The 12552-nt window shown below is 34.4% G+C and overlaps 1 protein-coding gene across 1 annotated transcript in view; it reads left to right on the top strand.

Moving 5' to 3' along the window:
• LRP1B (LDL receptor related protein 1B) overlaps nt 1-12552 on the top strand; it is a 575326-nt gene that overhangs the window by 363378 nt on the left and 199396 nt on the right. Inside the window, exons 8-10 of the mRNA XM_065751000.1 lie at nt 7147-7369; nt 9670-9841; nt 11798-11941. Coding sequence (XP_065607072.1) covers nt 7147-7369; nt 9670-9841; nt 11798-11941 — 539 coding nt within the window. The remainder of the gene's footprint in view (nt 1-7146; nt 7370-9669; nt 9842-11797; nt 11942-12552) is intronic.

The raw sequence follows: 12552 nt of genomic DNA, 5'->3' as shown, positions 1-12552 counted from the left end.
AGGCTGGAAATCTGGCACACTTTCAGAATTCTTCCTTTATCTTTCTTTTTTTTTTTTCTTTTTAATTTCTCTTTTTTTTTCCCCTACAATTTCTTAACAATTACTGATTTTCTTGTGTTCTTTTTTCCAAAATCCTATTTTTAATGTTATTTTTGTTTGTTTGTTTGTTTTGTTCTTTTTCCTGCTAAAGGATGAGGTTGTTTAACAGGAGAGAAATACTCTTGACTATATATAATTTTATGTATCGAAAATAAAATAGCTTCAGGAAAGATACAGTTTTTTGGTTATTACTCTGAGAAAACTTCAGTACAATCTTAACTAAGCCTTTAAAAATAATTCTTTCAGAGTGCATATTCTGCTAGGTACTTGTGCTCTTATAAATATTATAAATGGTCAAGAGACACAATCTCATTGTTCAAGAAATAATTCAGAGAATACTATAAATATTAACATATACATGTATTTCCAGTTTATTTCAAAGAATATAACAGACCATGAGATTCCAGTGAAGGGTCATAATTTTAATATTCTTTGGTGAAATTATTTCTCTACATCTTATATAACAAACAAAATATATGGCAGTTTAAATTGAAGTAGTCACATGGAAAAATCCAATATCTATCTATCTATCTATCTATCTATCTATCTATCTATCTATCTATCTATCTATCTATCTATCTATCTTTCATCATCATGTTCTTTCCAGTTATAAATTTTAAGTATTTCTAAGAGTACTGTGTACATGATCTGAGAGATGATACATATTTTATGAATATGGTGAAGCTCATGTGCCAAATACTTTTTGTTTTATATGTACTGTTTTGGGGAAAAAAAAATAAAAAAGATGTTACTCTTTGGTTATCATGTCTTAAAAGTCCACTTAAGTGATTGTATAAAGCTGTGTTACATGACAGTTCAAGTGATATTAAAACTTGAAGGTGGACAGTTGGACTGGATGATTTTGGGGGTCTTTTCCAACCCTGGTGATCCTGTGATTCTACAAAAGCTGATATCCCTTCAAAAGTAAAAAGGAACTGAAATGATAAATTTTATGCATAATTTTGTTTCGATAAGCTTAAACAATAGGTGAGCATACAATTGAATCAGTGTCATAAATCACAGTCCTAAATTATGGTATTCTCTTTATAATATTTCTGAACATGCATATTTCTGTGTCTCTAAGGAAATGGCATAGATGTGTTTTTTTGTTTTTTGTTTTTTTGTCCTTCCTGACAATGGAAATCAAGTTTGGTTTTCTATTAGCAAAGACAGATCTAGCAAGAAAAAAAAATAGTTACAGAACTCTTCTCCTGCATTGTGTCATTCTGCTCATTAAGAAGTGGCAAAATGTAGCTACTTTAACAGGAAACCAGATATGATTCTTTTTAATCCATTCTTAAATTCACAATTTCTTACTCTGTTCCCTACTCATAACACCACCTATCTTTCTGCAAATCAGAAATCCTGTTTTTAAACTGATGATTTCTACGTAAAAATGCCTTTATTTTCTTACAGATGTTCCCCCTACAGTATCTTTTTTAGTTTTGGCTGGTTTTACCTATATCATTTTGTGAAACAAATGGTGCATTTGAGCTAGGCTCTGTGCAGTGAGAATGAGATGTCTGAATTTTTTATTTTTTATTTCTGCCTACAGCTCAGCTCTTTCCTTCTCTCTGTATGGTGCTAAATCTACAGCTCTCTGTGAGAAGATATCGTTTTATTATTTTACAATTTGCACTCATTACCAGGAGTTCAAAATATTGGGAACATTTGGAACATATGTCCACTCTTACGTTACAGAAATCACAGGGGAGTCTTAATGGAATTTCACTCCTATATAGCCCTAGAAACATCCACCTATCACTTCCTTCCAAAACTAGCCACAAAGTTAAAACATGTCACTGGAGAGCCTCCTGATTTCTAGCCCACCTAATGTAATAAGAATTTTCAGGGTGAAATTATTGTTGTCGTGATGGATGCTGCACTGTGCTAGAAAGAGAAGTGTTGGGAAAAAAACACTCAAAACCAATGGTTTTTGCCTTCTGTATTCAGGGGCATAAGAGCTGTTGCCCCAGATGTCATAATTGTTTTTAATATTGTGTATGGTCAAGTAGTACTCTCCAAGTATCTTAAACCTGTCTGATACACTAAGGGTCATGGCCAATTCACCATCAAAAATATTTTGTCAGTGTGGCTGAGTTATTTTGCTTCATATATAGATGAAGAAAACTACTGAACTCAGAAATCAACTGAAATAGTAACAGAGAGGAGAGTGCTCCTGGACCATTCTTTAAGACATACTATTAATTAAATGAAATTTAAACAATATCAAATTGCCTTCATTTTAGATTAACAGCAGTGGAAATCAGATACAAGACTGAATGACAGTCCTCTTCTGACAATTTAGTAAATAGATCACCCAATACCACAAAGTTTGTGTATGAGTGGAATGTACCATAGATATTTTTCAGACACTCTAATTAGCTGTTTTTTCATCTCCTTTGCAGAAGGTACCTTTTCTGAATTTGATCTTTTCAATGTAATTTCTGAAATCTAAATGCCACTTTTTCTATTCTCACCTCCTGTTGTGGTGTGCCATCAACTCTTTTCCTTTAATCTGGACAGCTGTGGTCTACTGCAGTAGAATTATCTAAGAAGGCAATCTTCTTTCCGTATATATATATATATATATATATATATATATATATAATACTTGTTTATATTGATCTCAGCTCTTTCATTTGGTCTTAAACCACAATATCACTGCTAATGAAATGAGTGAATTATGAATGTTGTGACTGAAAGCCTGAAAGACATAAGTAAGTGATAAAGAGAAACCAGTGGGAGAAAAAAACTAAACACAAGGGTGATACGAGAGGCATATAATATTTTACAGCTGAACTAAGTAACTATCTGGGTCTGAAAGGAAATGTCTGTTGAGGAAGGATATCTTGTCAGAAAAGAGCAGCAAGTCTTTTGAGGCCCTCTTTTCTAGTTAGGGACATGGAGAGCAATAAAGGAGAGATGAGTCTTTGACCATTGGTATTGAAACTGGGAAGCTCAAATGTCTCTTGTGGCATTCTTAATTAAGCTTAAATTAAGCTTTATTTGTAATGTGGCTTTGTCTGTTTGTAGTTCATGGATTTTTCATTTGAGGATATTTTGAATTTTCAAAGGAATCTTATTGCTCAGATTAGGAATGAGAGAATCATTCCTATGTTTTCCTAGCTGAAATCAAACTCACTGAAAAATCCAACCATAATTTTTTCAGACTTTCAGTTATGGAATGCATTATGTTTCATAGCCTGGAGAAAGTCAGCTAAAAACTGGGAAATCAGCAGAGAGAGGAAGATTCATGTAATAGCTGGTGATAGGATGACTGTAAATCAGCTGTGTAATAGAGCTGTGAAAATAGCAAATGCCATTCAGTGATGGATGAGTCTCCATCATGTGCAGGGAAGTTACGGTGACTTTGTACAGACACCAGTGAGCTTTCCTCTGGAGCAGTGTATCCAGTGCTGACCATGCTTTGGTCAATAACATGACCTAAAACTGCTATAACTGCAAAGAAGCATGACATAAAGAGCTTGTCTTATGAGATGAGATGGATTGACTTTGTTTGCTTAGCTTAAGCTGCTCAGTAGACAGTGGAAGAATGTGATTGCCATCAGGAAATACGTTTTGAGAGGAAAACAAGTGAAAAATAAAGGCTGAAGTCCATATCATGCTGTCATAGTTAGTAAATTATATCTTACATTTAGTTGTTGTACTGGGGGGCATGGTTTAGTTGGAAATACTGGTTGGCAGGTGGATAGTTGGACTGGATGATCGTGGAGGTCTTATCCAGCCTTGGTGATTCCATGATTTTAAGATTCATAAACTTTAGAATAAAGCATTCTGCCAGAGCCTTTCTTCTTTTCTAGAGAAAGAGCATTGGGACAAAACGACTATATACTTTAATGAGTTTGGGAAGTTTAGAAAGATTCAGGTGCCTGCAGAGCACCTATACTTGATGAAGAAGATAACCCATCTTGGTGAAAATTAACAATGAACAGAACATTTGTTTTGTAGAGCTTTAAAGAGCTGGGGGATTATTCATATTTTCTATGCATGAAGATGTCTGCAGCTCTCCAAGGACAACATGCCTTAAAAAAAAAGTTCAATTTAATGCCAAAAATTATGCAGTTTTCTAGCTGCCCCAGCTAGCATCCTCATTGGTAGTCTCAGAAAATGAAGGCTGTAATAAACATAGATATCCTTGCACCTCAATGAGCTGGTCTCCCTTGGTCAGTAATAATGCGTAGTACTTGGATTGTACAGGGAAATGGAAATGGTCAGTATTTGTACTGAAATTGCACTGTGAATTGATGGAAGGTTTCACCATCCTCTACAGAAAATGAGAAGGCAAATCCAGCCTCACTCGTGAGCAGCAGAATTAGTCTTAAGTTGAAATTAATACCCATGTATCCTTGAGAATTTACAAGGCATAGGAAAAATAATGTAAGCATGGGTCAGCTTTGTGTGTTAGAGATGCAGTTTTGATTTAAACCTTATTCAAAAAATCCGCATTAGTATTTTAATGCAGAATTAAGTTTTAAATTTACGTTGTAAAGTATTTAATTATTCTGTTTTAATTGTCAGTATGGTTTGATCATACGACAACTGTTAGGTGATCACTTCCTTGATCTATGTTAAAGGTTAAAATTTTGTCACTATCTGTCTCCAGGAGAAGAATAATTATTTTCAAACCTAAAAGTTTCTATATTATTTATGCATGGAGTCATGTTTTCTTATCACAAGACACATTAATAGAAATCAGATATGTAGAAGACAAATACCTTCCCCATTCCTTAAAGCTGGAAAAGCCATTTAAGTTAGCTATTCTTCACTGTATATATTTGTTACTCACTTACAAATGTTTTTTCCTAATACTGTAAGTGAATATAATTGTAGAAGATAAAGATTTATCATTTGTATCTTGTATATTAGTCTTATACCAAATAGAAGTATTAATCTTGTGTAGGAGTAAGGTTTACTAAGCAATCAAGTAGAGTCAGCTTGAAGTCAAAATTCATGTCTTTGTAGCTGCTCTGTGTATGCATGTGTGTGTGTGTTTGAGGACCTAAGTGTGTTTATATGTGCATAAAAATACATAAATATGTACTTGAAAATACATAGATGTGTGTGCTTTTTTGCACAGCAAACAGACCTTATTTCTATGATTGCAAAATGAGATTTGATTTGAATAATTGAATCTTAAAATATGAAGTTCTATTATAAATCTAAATGTGATCCTTTCAAATTGTCAACACGAAATGTTTTAACAACTTATTTTAAATGTAATAGCTACTGGACTTGTTACTACTGATTAAATACACACACACACGTATATATTCTCATTAATTTATTTGGCTGTTTTCATTCCAAAGAAACCATTGGCTTTGCAGGCATAATTTTTGCTTTGCATATCATCTGTAGCAGGCACATTTTGATTATATGAAATTAAATGTTAAGTGTGTGGTTTTTTTTAAATGTTCTTAAAGTGCAGCTGTGATACAGAATTACAATGAAGGACAAGACAGGAATTCAAAATGATTTTGATTAATCAGATTCTCTGTCAGGAATGGAATTATCCCTCAGAAATGTTATAGGTTAAGTTTACTCTGCCTTATGGCCTGGTGATGGACTGTGTGACCTTTCTAATTTTCCTCAGGGCATGTTTTATGATTCTATGATCAGTTCATTTTAGCATTTTACAGCCAATCTACCTATACTAATATAATTCTTATGCCTTTAAAATTTTTTGTTGGTGTTCTATTTTTTTTCCCCAATGCAATATTCTTTATCTACATTTAAGTAAATGAGAATACATTTTAAATATTGTAACAGTGGAAGATATGGCTCTTATTTTACTATGCAGCAATCATGTACTCTTTCTAGCCTAGTATTTCCAAATGCTGAACCTATATGTGATTACAAGGCTATAAATTACTGTTCTTCAACATGAGCATATAACAGGTTTTTTGTCCTGTTGATGCACTGTTATTACCACTAATAGTAATAATTGAGGACGTAATTCACTTCATTTGCAAAACGAAATCCTAATTCTCAAGGTAGTTTTAGTAACATTCAGACTGGAATTGTATTATTTGTTATAATACGTTAAACTCATGGCAAGGTGGTCTTTGCTTACAAATGTAATTTAATCTCACAAATAATTAATCATGTTATAATATTGTCAGGATAATCAGAATTGATTTGTGTTTAGTAAACCCACTGAATACTAATCAAGGCTCGGGATGAGAAGATTTAGTAGCAATTTTAGGTCTTCAATAGTTTCCCATAATTCTTGGGTGAAGTGTCACGTTGAATTTGTGGAAATGTTGTAAAGTATTCTTTATAGTTGGTAGTCCTGTGCCAATCACCCTTTCAAGATGATATAAATACACTACAGTAATTTCTTTAGAAATATGCTTTCAAAAACCTGGTATTATAAATCACCATATTTGCTTCACCTTACATGTAATGAATTGCTCTCCAAACCATCTAAGTGCTTTCTGGATTTTGCCACTCTTTAGTGTTTGTAATTATCTTGCCTTTTTTGTTTGTTTTGTTTTAATAGTGATTGTTTTGATATATTTCTCTAGTACAGTATACTGATCATAAAAAAGAAAAAAAAAACCAAAAACACTACAAAATGAGTGGTGTGGATCTTGCTACCAAAATTGAGCAATACTATGAAGCTATTTTGGCTTTGTGGAACCAGCTGTATATCAACATGAAGAGCCTGGTATCTTGGCATTATTGCCTGATTGCTATTGAGAAAATCAGAGTGATGACTATTGCCAAACTGAAAACAATGCATGAGGAAGATTACCAAAAAATAATAACCGACTTGGAGATCTACATGAGGTGTAATGAAATGTATTCGTGTTCATTTGTGTACACTTCTGTACATTCCACTTAAAGGAAATATGTAATTGTGGATTTGTTAGAAGATATGATGAGCTTATTTGTTAATTCCTGATGACTATTAATACAGACTCTGAAATGACAAGGAATTAAGTCTTGTTTTGCACAGTACCCCCAGGAGCTGTGTGCTATGCTCACACCCTTTGAAAATCACATTATAATTTTTTTCTACAGAAAGCTTTTCTTTACGGACTACGGGAATGTTGCCAAGGTTGAGAGATGTGACATGGATGGAATGAACAGAACGTGGATAGTGGACTCTAAAATTGAACAGCCAACTGCTCTTGCACTAGACCTCATCAATAAATACGTGTACTGGGTTGACATCTATCTGGATAGTGTGGAAGTTGTTGACTATGAAGGGAGAAAGAGGCATACAGTCATGAAAGACAGACAAGTAAGTATTTATTTAAAAATGCAGGAAAATGTAATGATATCAATATACAAATGTGTAATGTCAGTAGAGTAAGTTCAGATTTTTTTCTCTTTTTGCATCAGATGCATTAAACTTTATAAGATCCCCTGCATATTTTATTTTATTTGTAGTTTAGCCCATTTTGCAACCTACAAACTTATTTGCTGTTCTTCTTTAACAGTGCAACATCTAAGTCTCCATTGTAAAAGATTTCAGGAGAGAAAATATTGGGCAATTGAAAAATACTGGGTGATAAATTATTAAAGACAGGAACATGTTGCCAGTTCAGGAAAGGAAGATTAACCGGTGGAGGAAAGTTAAAGAAGCAGAATAACAGAAGTTATTCACCTGTTCAGATCAATCAAGATGGCCTTAAATCATATTTTGTTGATGGTAGTGATGTTTTTTCTTAATTGATCCAGATGTTTAGAGTCCTAATTTCAAATGCTAAATCTGGAAGTTTTCAAGCAGAAGTATATCAAGCTGTTACTGCTGCTTCAGTGTGGAGAGCAGAATAGCAGAGTTTCACCCAGTTGCAAGGCTCACGAAAATTGAGGGAAAGCTTGCAAACTATCATTCAAACTATTACTCAGAGCCCAGGGACTCATGTGGATACCTTGGATACATCTCTTTCTGCTAGAGTTTAAACACAGTGTATAAGGTGTGCAAATAGAATTTGTACTTGTTCTGCTGTGATTCTTTACTCACTTTGAAGTACTTACCAAATGACAGCAAACTATTTTCAAGAAATTTTAGGGTTTAATGTTTATTTCCTAAATACAAACATATTGAAAGTCATGGTTTCCAAATGATACAGGCTTTTTGATTGATAGCCAGTTGGCTTTCAAAAGGCTATAACAAGTAACATTTCCATTCAGTCATGATAGCTGAAAATCTGTAGAAGTCACAAAAAAAGGTAAAACACAAGACATTATACTATGCATTGTAAAGAGTCATACTGTTAATATTGTAAGTATACCAATACTTTTATGGGATTTAAGTAAGAAAGCTTTAAACTTAATGGTGACAGGGAAGAAAGAATTATAATGCAGAGGATTATTCAGAAATTTGGTACAGATACATCATTATTTTCCATCTCTGGTTTTACCATAATTGGGTTGAATTCCTATTGGGTCTTAGCGAAAGACTGTCATTGATTTTTTTTTTATTTTTATTTTTATTTTTAATTTTTAAGTGGCTAAAAGCAGAAAATGATGGCAAAATTTGGTCAACTGAATGTAGCTTCCAGGAGCCACAGGAATATTTGATGCACAGTGGCTTTTGAATCATCTTTAGTTTTGGTTTGTGAAATGTGTCTGAATTTGGCTGAGTAAATGAGCTGAGTAAATACCCTGTGGTGAATAATTTATTGATTACACTAGTTAGTAAGAATTTCAGCCTGCAAATATCTGAACACCTGCCAACAAATTCTCTTTAGTTTGCTCAGCTTTCAAAATTGCTCAATGAGTTTTTAAATTTTCTAAATCCATACATCAAGCACAACCTCTGTATTATCAAACACATCGTGTTTGAGCTGCCGTTGGCTAATTAACCAACTGTATTTAGGTAACTTTTAATCAGTGTAATCATACACATCAGAGGTGGATAATATTTTAGACTTCGCATGTTTTTAAGCAAGCAGTGCTGTGTGACTACAGGCATATTTAAAGATGCAACACAGAAGGAGCAACAGAATAGTTAGTTACTTGAAAAAATATTCAGTGATAGTATCTTGCACTGGTGGCATTGCTTTGATTATATCACAGTGAAAAAAATACATGAATTCAATCTGTAAACTGTGTCTATATTTACTAAATCAATTAGTTAATGGTAGCTAATTTTAATGACAGTTATTAATAGTTGATTAACATTAGTTACTGCTAATGTACTATATTGCCTTTAAGACAATATGCAAGAGTTTTTTAATTGAGGAAACAAAGAACCTGTGGCATTTTAAGAAGAAATGAATAAGTGGTGGTAAATATTTTGCATTTTTTCCCTCACTTATTCATGATGAGAAATCCCTGTTTGTTGCAGGGGAGTTGGACTAGATGACCTTAAAGGGTTCCTTTCAACTCAAACAATTCTATGATTACAAAAGTATGAATTAGAACTGTAATATAGGTTGTGGGTTTTTTTTTTACTGATGTTTATCAATATATTCATAAATTATTTTGTACAGCTTGGTGTGTTACACTGGGTGTCATGTTTTGATATTTTTAAAGCGTAGATATACCTAAAATATTCAGCTAAAATAATGATTATTCCCATCTCTTTTCTAGGTTAGGCATCTTTGTGGTTTGGCAATATTTGAAAACTACTTATATTCAGTTAATTCAGATAACTTCAGTATTTTACAAATAAACAGATATAATGGCACTGATGTTCGATCCCTTACCAGACTTGACAATGCGAAAGAGATCCGTGTATACCAGAAAAGAACTCAAACATCAGGTGAGATGAAAATTCTTCATTCTAGGGAACATAAAACCAGTTATTGGTTGGGTTTGTTTTCAAGGAAACATTCTTTGAGAAATATGCTTCACAAAATGCAATGAAAATTTATCACTACTGTAAATTTTTCTATGACTTCTTCATCTGCCTAGTTTCCTGTGTCTTTCACTGCCAGTTTTCCTGCTTCCCTAGGCTCCCACAACTGATTCCTGAGCATTCAATCTGGAGGGCTGCCAGTGAGCTCTGCTTTGCAAGCTCTCTGGCTTCATACACTCACTCTTTCAGGATTTAACACTGTCAAGATTGTTAGGTGTCCAATACCACCCACCTGCTTGGGTCTCATACCTTAGAGATTCTTGCTTTCTCTGGATCTGCTTTTCACACAAAGTACAAACATGGAGGGACTCAGAGTTCCTTCTCTGTCTTTGGGGTTGCCAAAATGAATGGGAGTTGGGAAGCTAGCATGCTTAACTGCCAGCACAGATAGGAAATTGCTGTTCAGTTTTCCCCTGCTTGAATAAATACCACCTTTGCCTTTAGTCTCCATTCCAGTCTGGAATTTAAAACTTATAAATACTCAGAATTTTTGGTAAAATATCAACTTCTGTTGTCCAGTATGACGTGAATCATAAATCCAATCAAACTTTCAGAACATCAGTATGATTTATGGGATAACAAGAACCAAAATGTTTACAGTGATACTTTATCAATTAACATATTTTGATATGACTGCTAGCGATAAAAACTAGAATCCTCTTCATGACTGCTGGGTTATAAAAGCTAACACATCAATTCTGGTGATAAATGTCAATGTTATTAAACACTCTGGCTGCTTTGAGAGAAGTTTCTGAAGTGATAAACTCTAAGCTGATGGAGATTGGATGAACTAATTTTACTCTATAGCTGAGGGCACTGATTTGCAGATGTTAGTGTCTGATAGAGCCAGCAAAGACTTTCTCCTCGCTGTAGGCTCCCCTTGTGTATCCCTGAAGGAGTCAGGGAGGTTGAATATAGGAAACACGTGAGCACAGCGTAATCTGTTATTACCACCTGTGATTACTGTGTTCCTCTTGGCCTTTGTTTACTCTGCAGCTTCTTTTGTTTTCAATGGGCATGTTTGTTGCTTGTCAAGACTTGCTGTAACAGCTGTCTGAACTTGGTGGAATTTCTGTATTCCTCTAACAATATTGACCTTAAACCTCTGGATTGCTTTAAAAATAAATAAATAAATAAATAAATAAAGGAAAAGGTTGAAGGGAAAGAGAAAGAGCTAGAATACAGTTTTTTGAGCTAAAATACTGTTGTTCTGTTGTAAGCTGGAGTAGAATAAAAGAACAGATTTTGTTTTCAGATTAGATTTACCTTTTAGAATTTTTAAAAGTTTATTTGACAAGTTATTCTGCTAATTTAGAGCTGTGCATTTAAAAATATATCAAGGGAAAGGAATTATTTAAATTTTTCAACTGTTCAAATACTGGAAAGGTGTCACAAGGCTTGTTTTGTTCTTCAGTTTCTGCATAGATATCTCCCATACAAAGGTGCTGTCTGATGGGATGGGATGGGATGGGATGGGATGGGATGGGATGGGATGGGATGGGATGGGATGGGATGGGATGGGATGGGATGGGATGGGATGGGATGGGATGGTTAGCATGGGACTCTCAAAAACAAACAACCACCAACCAAATGAATCAAACAAATAAAGGGGAAGAAAGCTGTATCTCACAGGGGATTGATGCCTGGCAAGTATGCTGCCTGGTAAATCACTTTGGATACGCATACTTGTCTGCATTGGGTATAATCTTAAAAGACAACTTGTTTTGAAAGTTATATTTGGGGAAAGATTGTGACAAAAAATCCATTTTTTTTTTCCATGGCTAAACTTTCTACACACTGAAGCATAAAATTACCCTACTTCAAATGGGTTTCAATCATGCTGTTTTTCTCTCACTGCAGTCAGAAGCCATGCATGTGAGGTGGACCCATATGGAATGCCAGGGGGATGTTCACACATCTGTCTGCTCAGCAGCAGCTACAAAGCACGGACTTGTCGCTGCAGGACTGGCTTCATCTTGGGAAGTGATGGCAGGTCATGCAAAAGTATGTAATAAAAATCAAAGAATTTTCCAGTTGCTAATATTTCAGGGCATAGTTCTGTGTGCTATTTAACCTGTAATCAATAGCAATAAAAATCGTGCAGCCTGTTTTCAGGTAATATTGCTTTGTAACTTGAATACCTGACATTTAATTCATATAGTCCTTTCATTTCCTTAAAGTGATTTGATTAGGGTCTGTACACGCAAGTGACAAATTAGACATGGGATGCTATTTAAAGGGTTCTAAAAATCATCATGAACTATCAGTTATGCAGTTTTATTGTTCTGTTATATAATTTGCATTCTGATAATACATGGGTACTGCAATGCTGTTATATAGTTCTAGTCACTACTTCATTTCTACCTATACAGTCATCTTATATGTGTGAACTTGTGGGTTCTGCTTGTGATAAAAATGAGTAAATGATGAAAAGTTCATTGTGAGCCCATAGTGTGTGCTTTGCAGCCCTGAAATCTAATAACATCCTGGGCTGCATCAAAAAAGTGGATGGTAGGATGAGAGAGGGTTCTGTCCCCCTCTACTCTTTCCTCATGAGGCCCTACTTGGAGTAGTGTTCAGCACTGGGCCAGAGGGGGGTCATGAAGGGTTGGAGC

The sequence above is a fragment of the Cyrtonyx montezumae genome, unplaced genomic scaffold, assembly GCF_038088225.1.
Source record: "Cyrtonyx montezumae isolate F1298 unplaced genomic scaffold, pur_monq_1.0 scaffold_7, whole genome shotgun sequence".
In the NCBI taxonomy this organism is placed as follows: Eukaryota; Metazoa; Chordata; class Aves; order Galliformes; family Odontophoridae; genus Cyrtonyx; species Cyrtonyx montezumae.
Note: the sequence above shows the minus strand (reverse complement) of the source record. Positions and strands in the feature narration are given on the sequence as shown.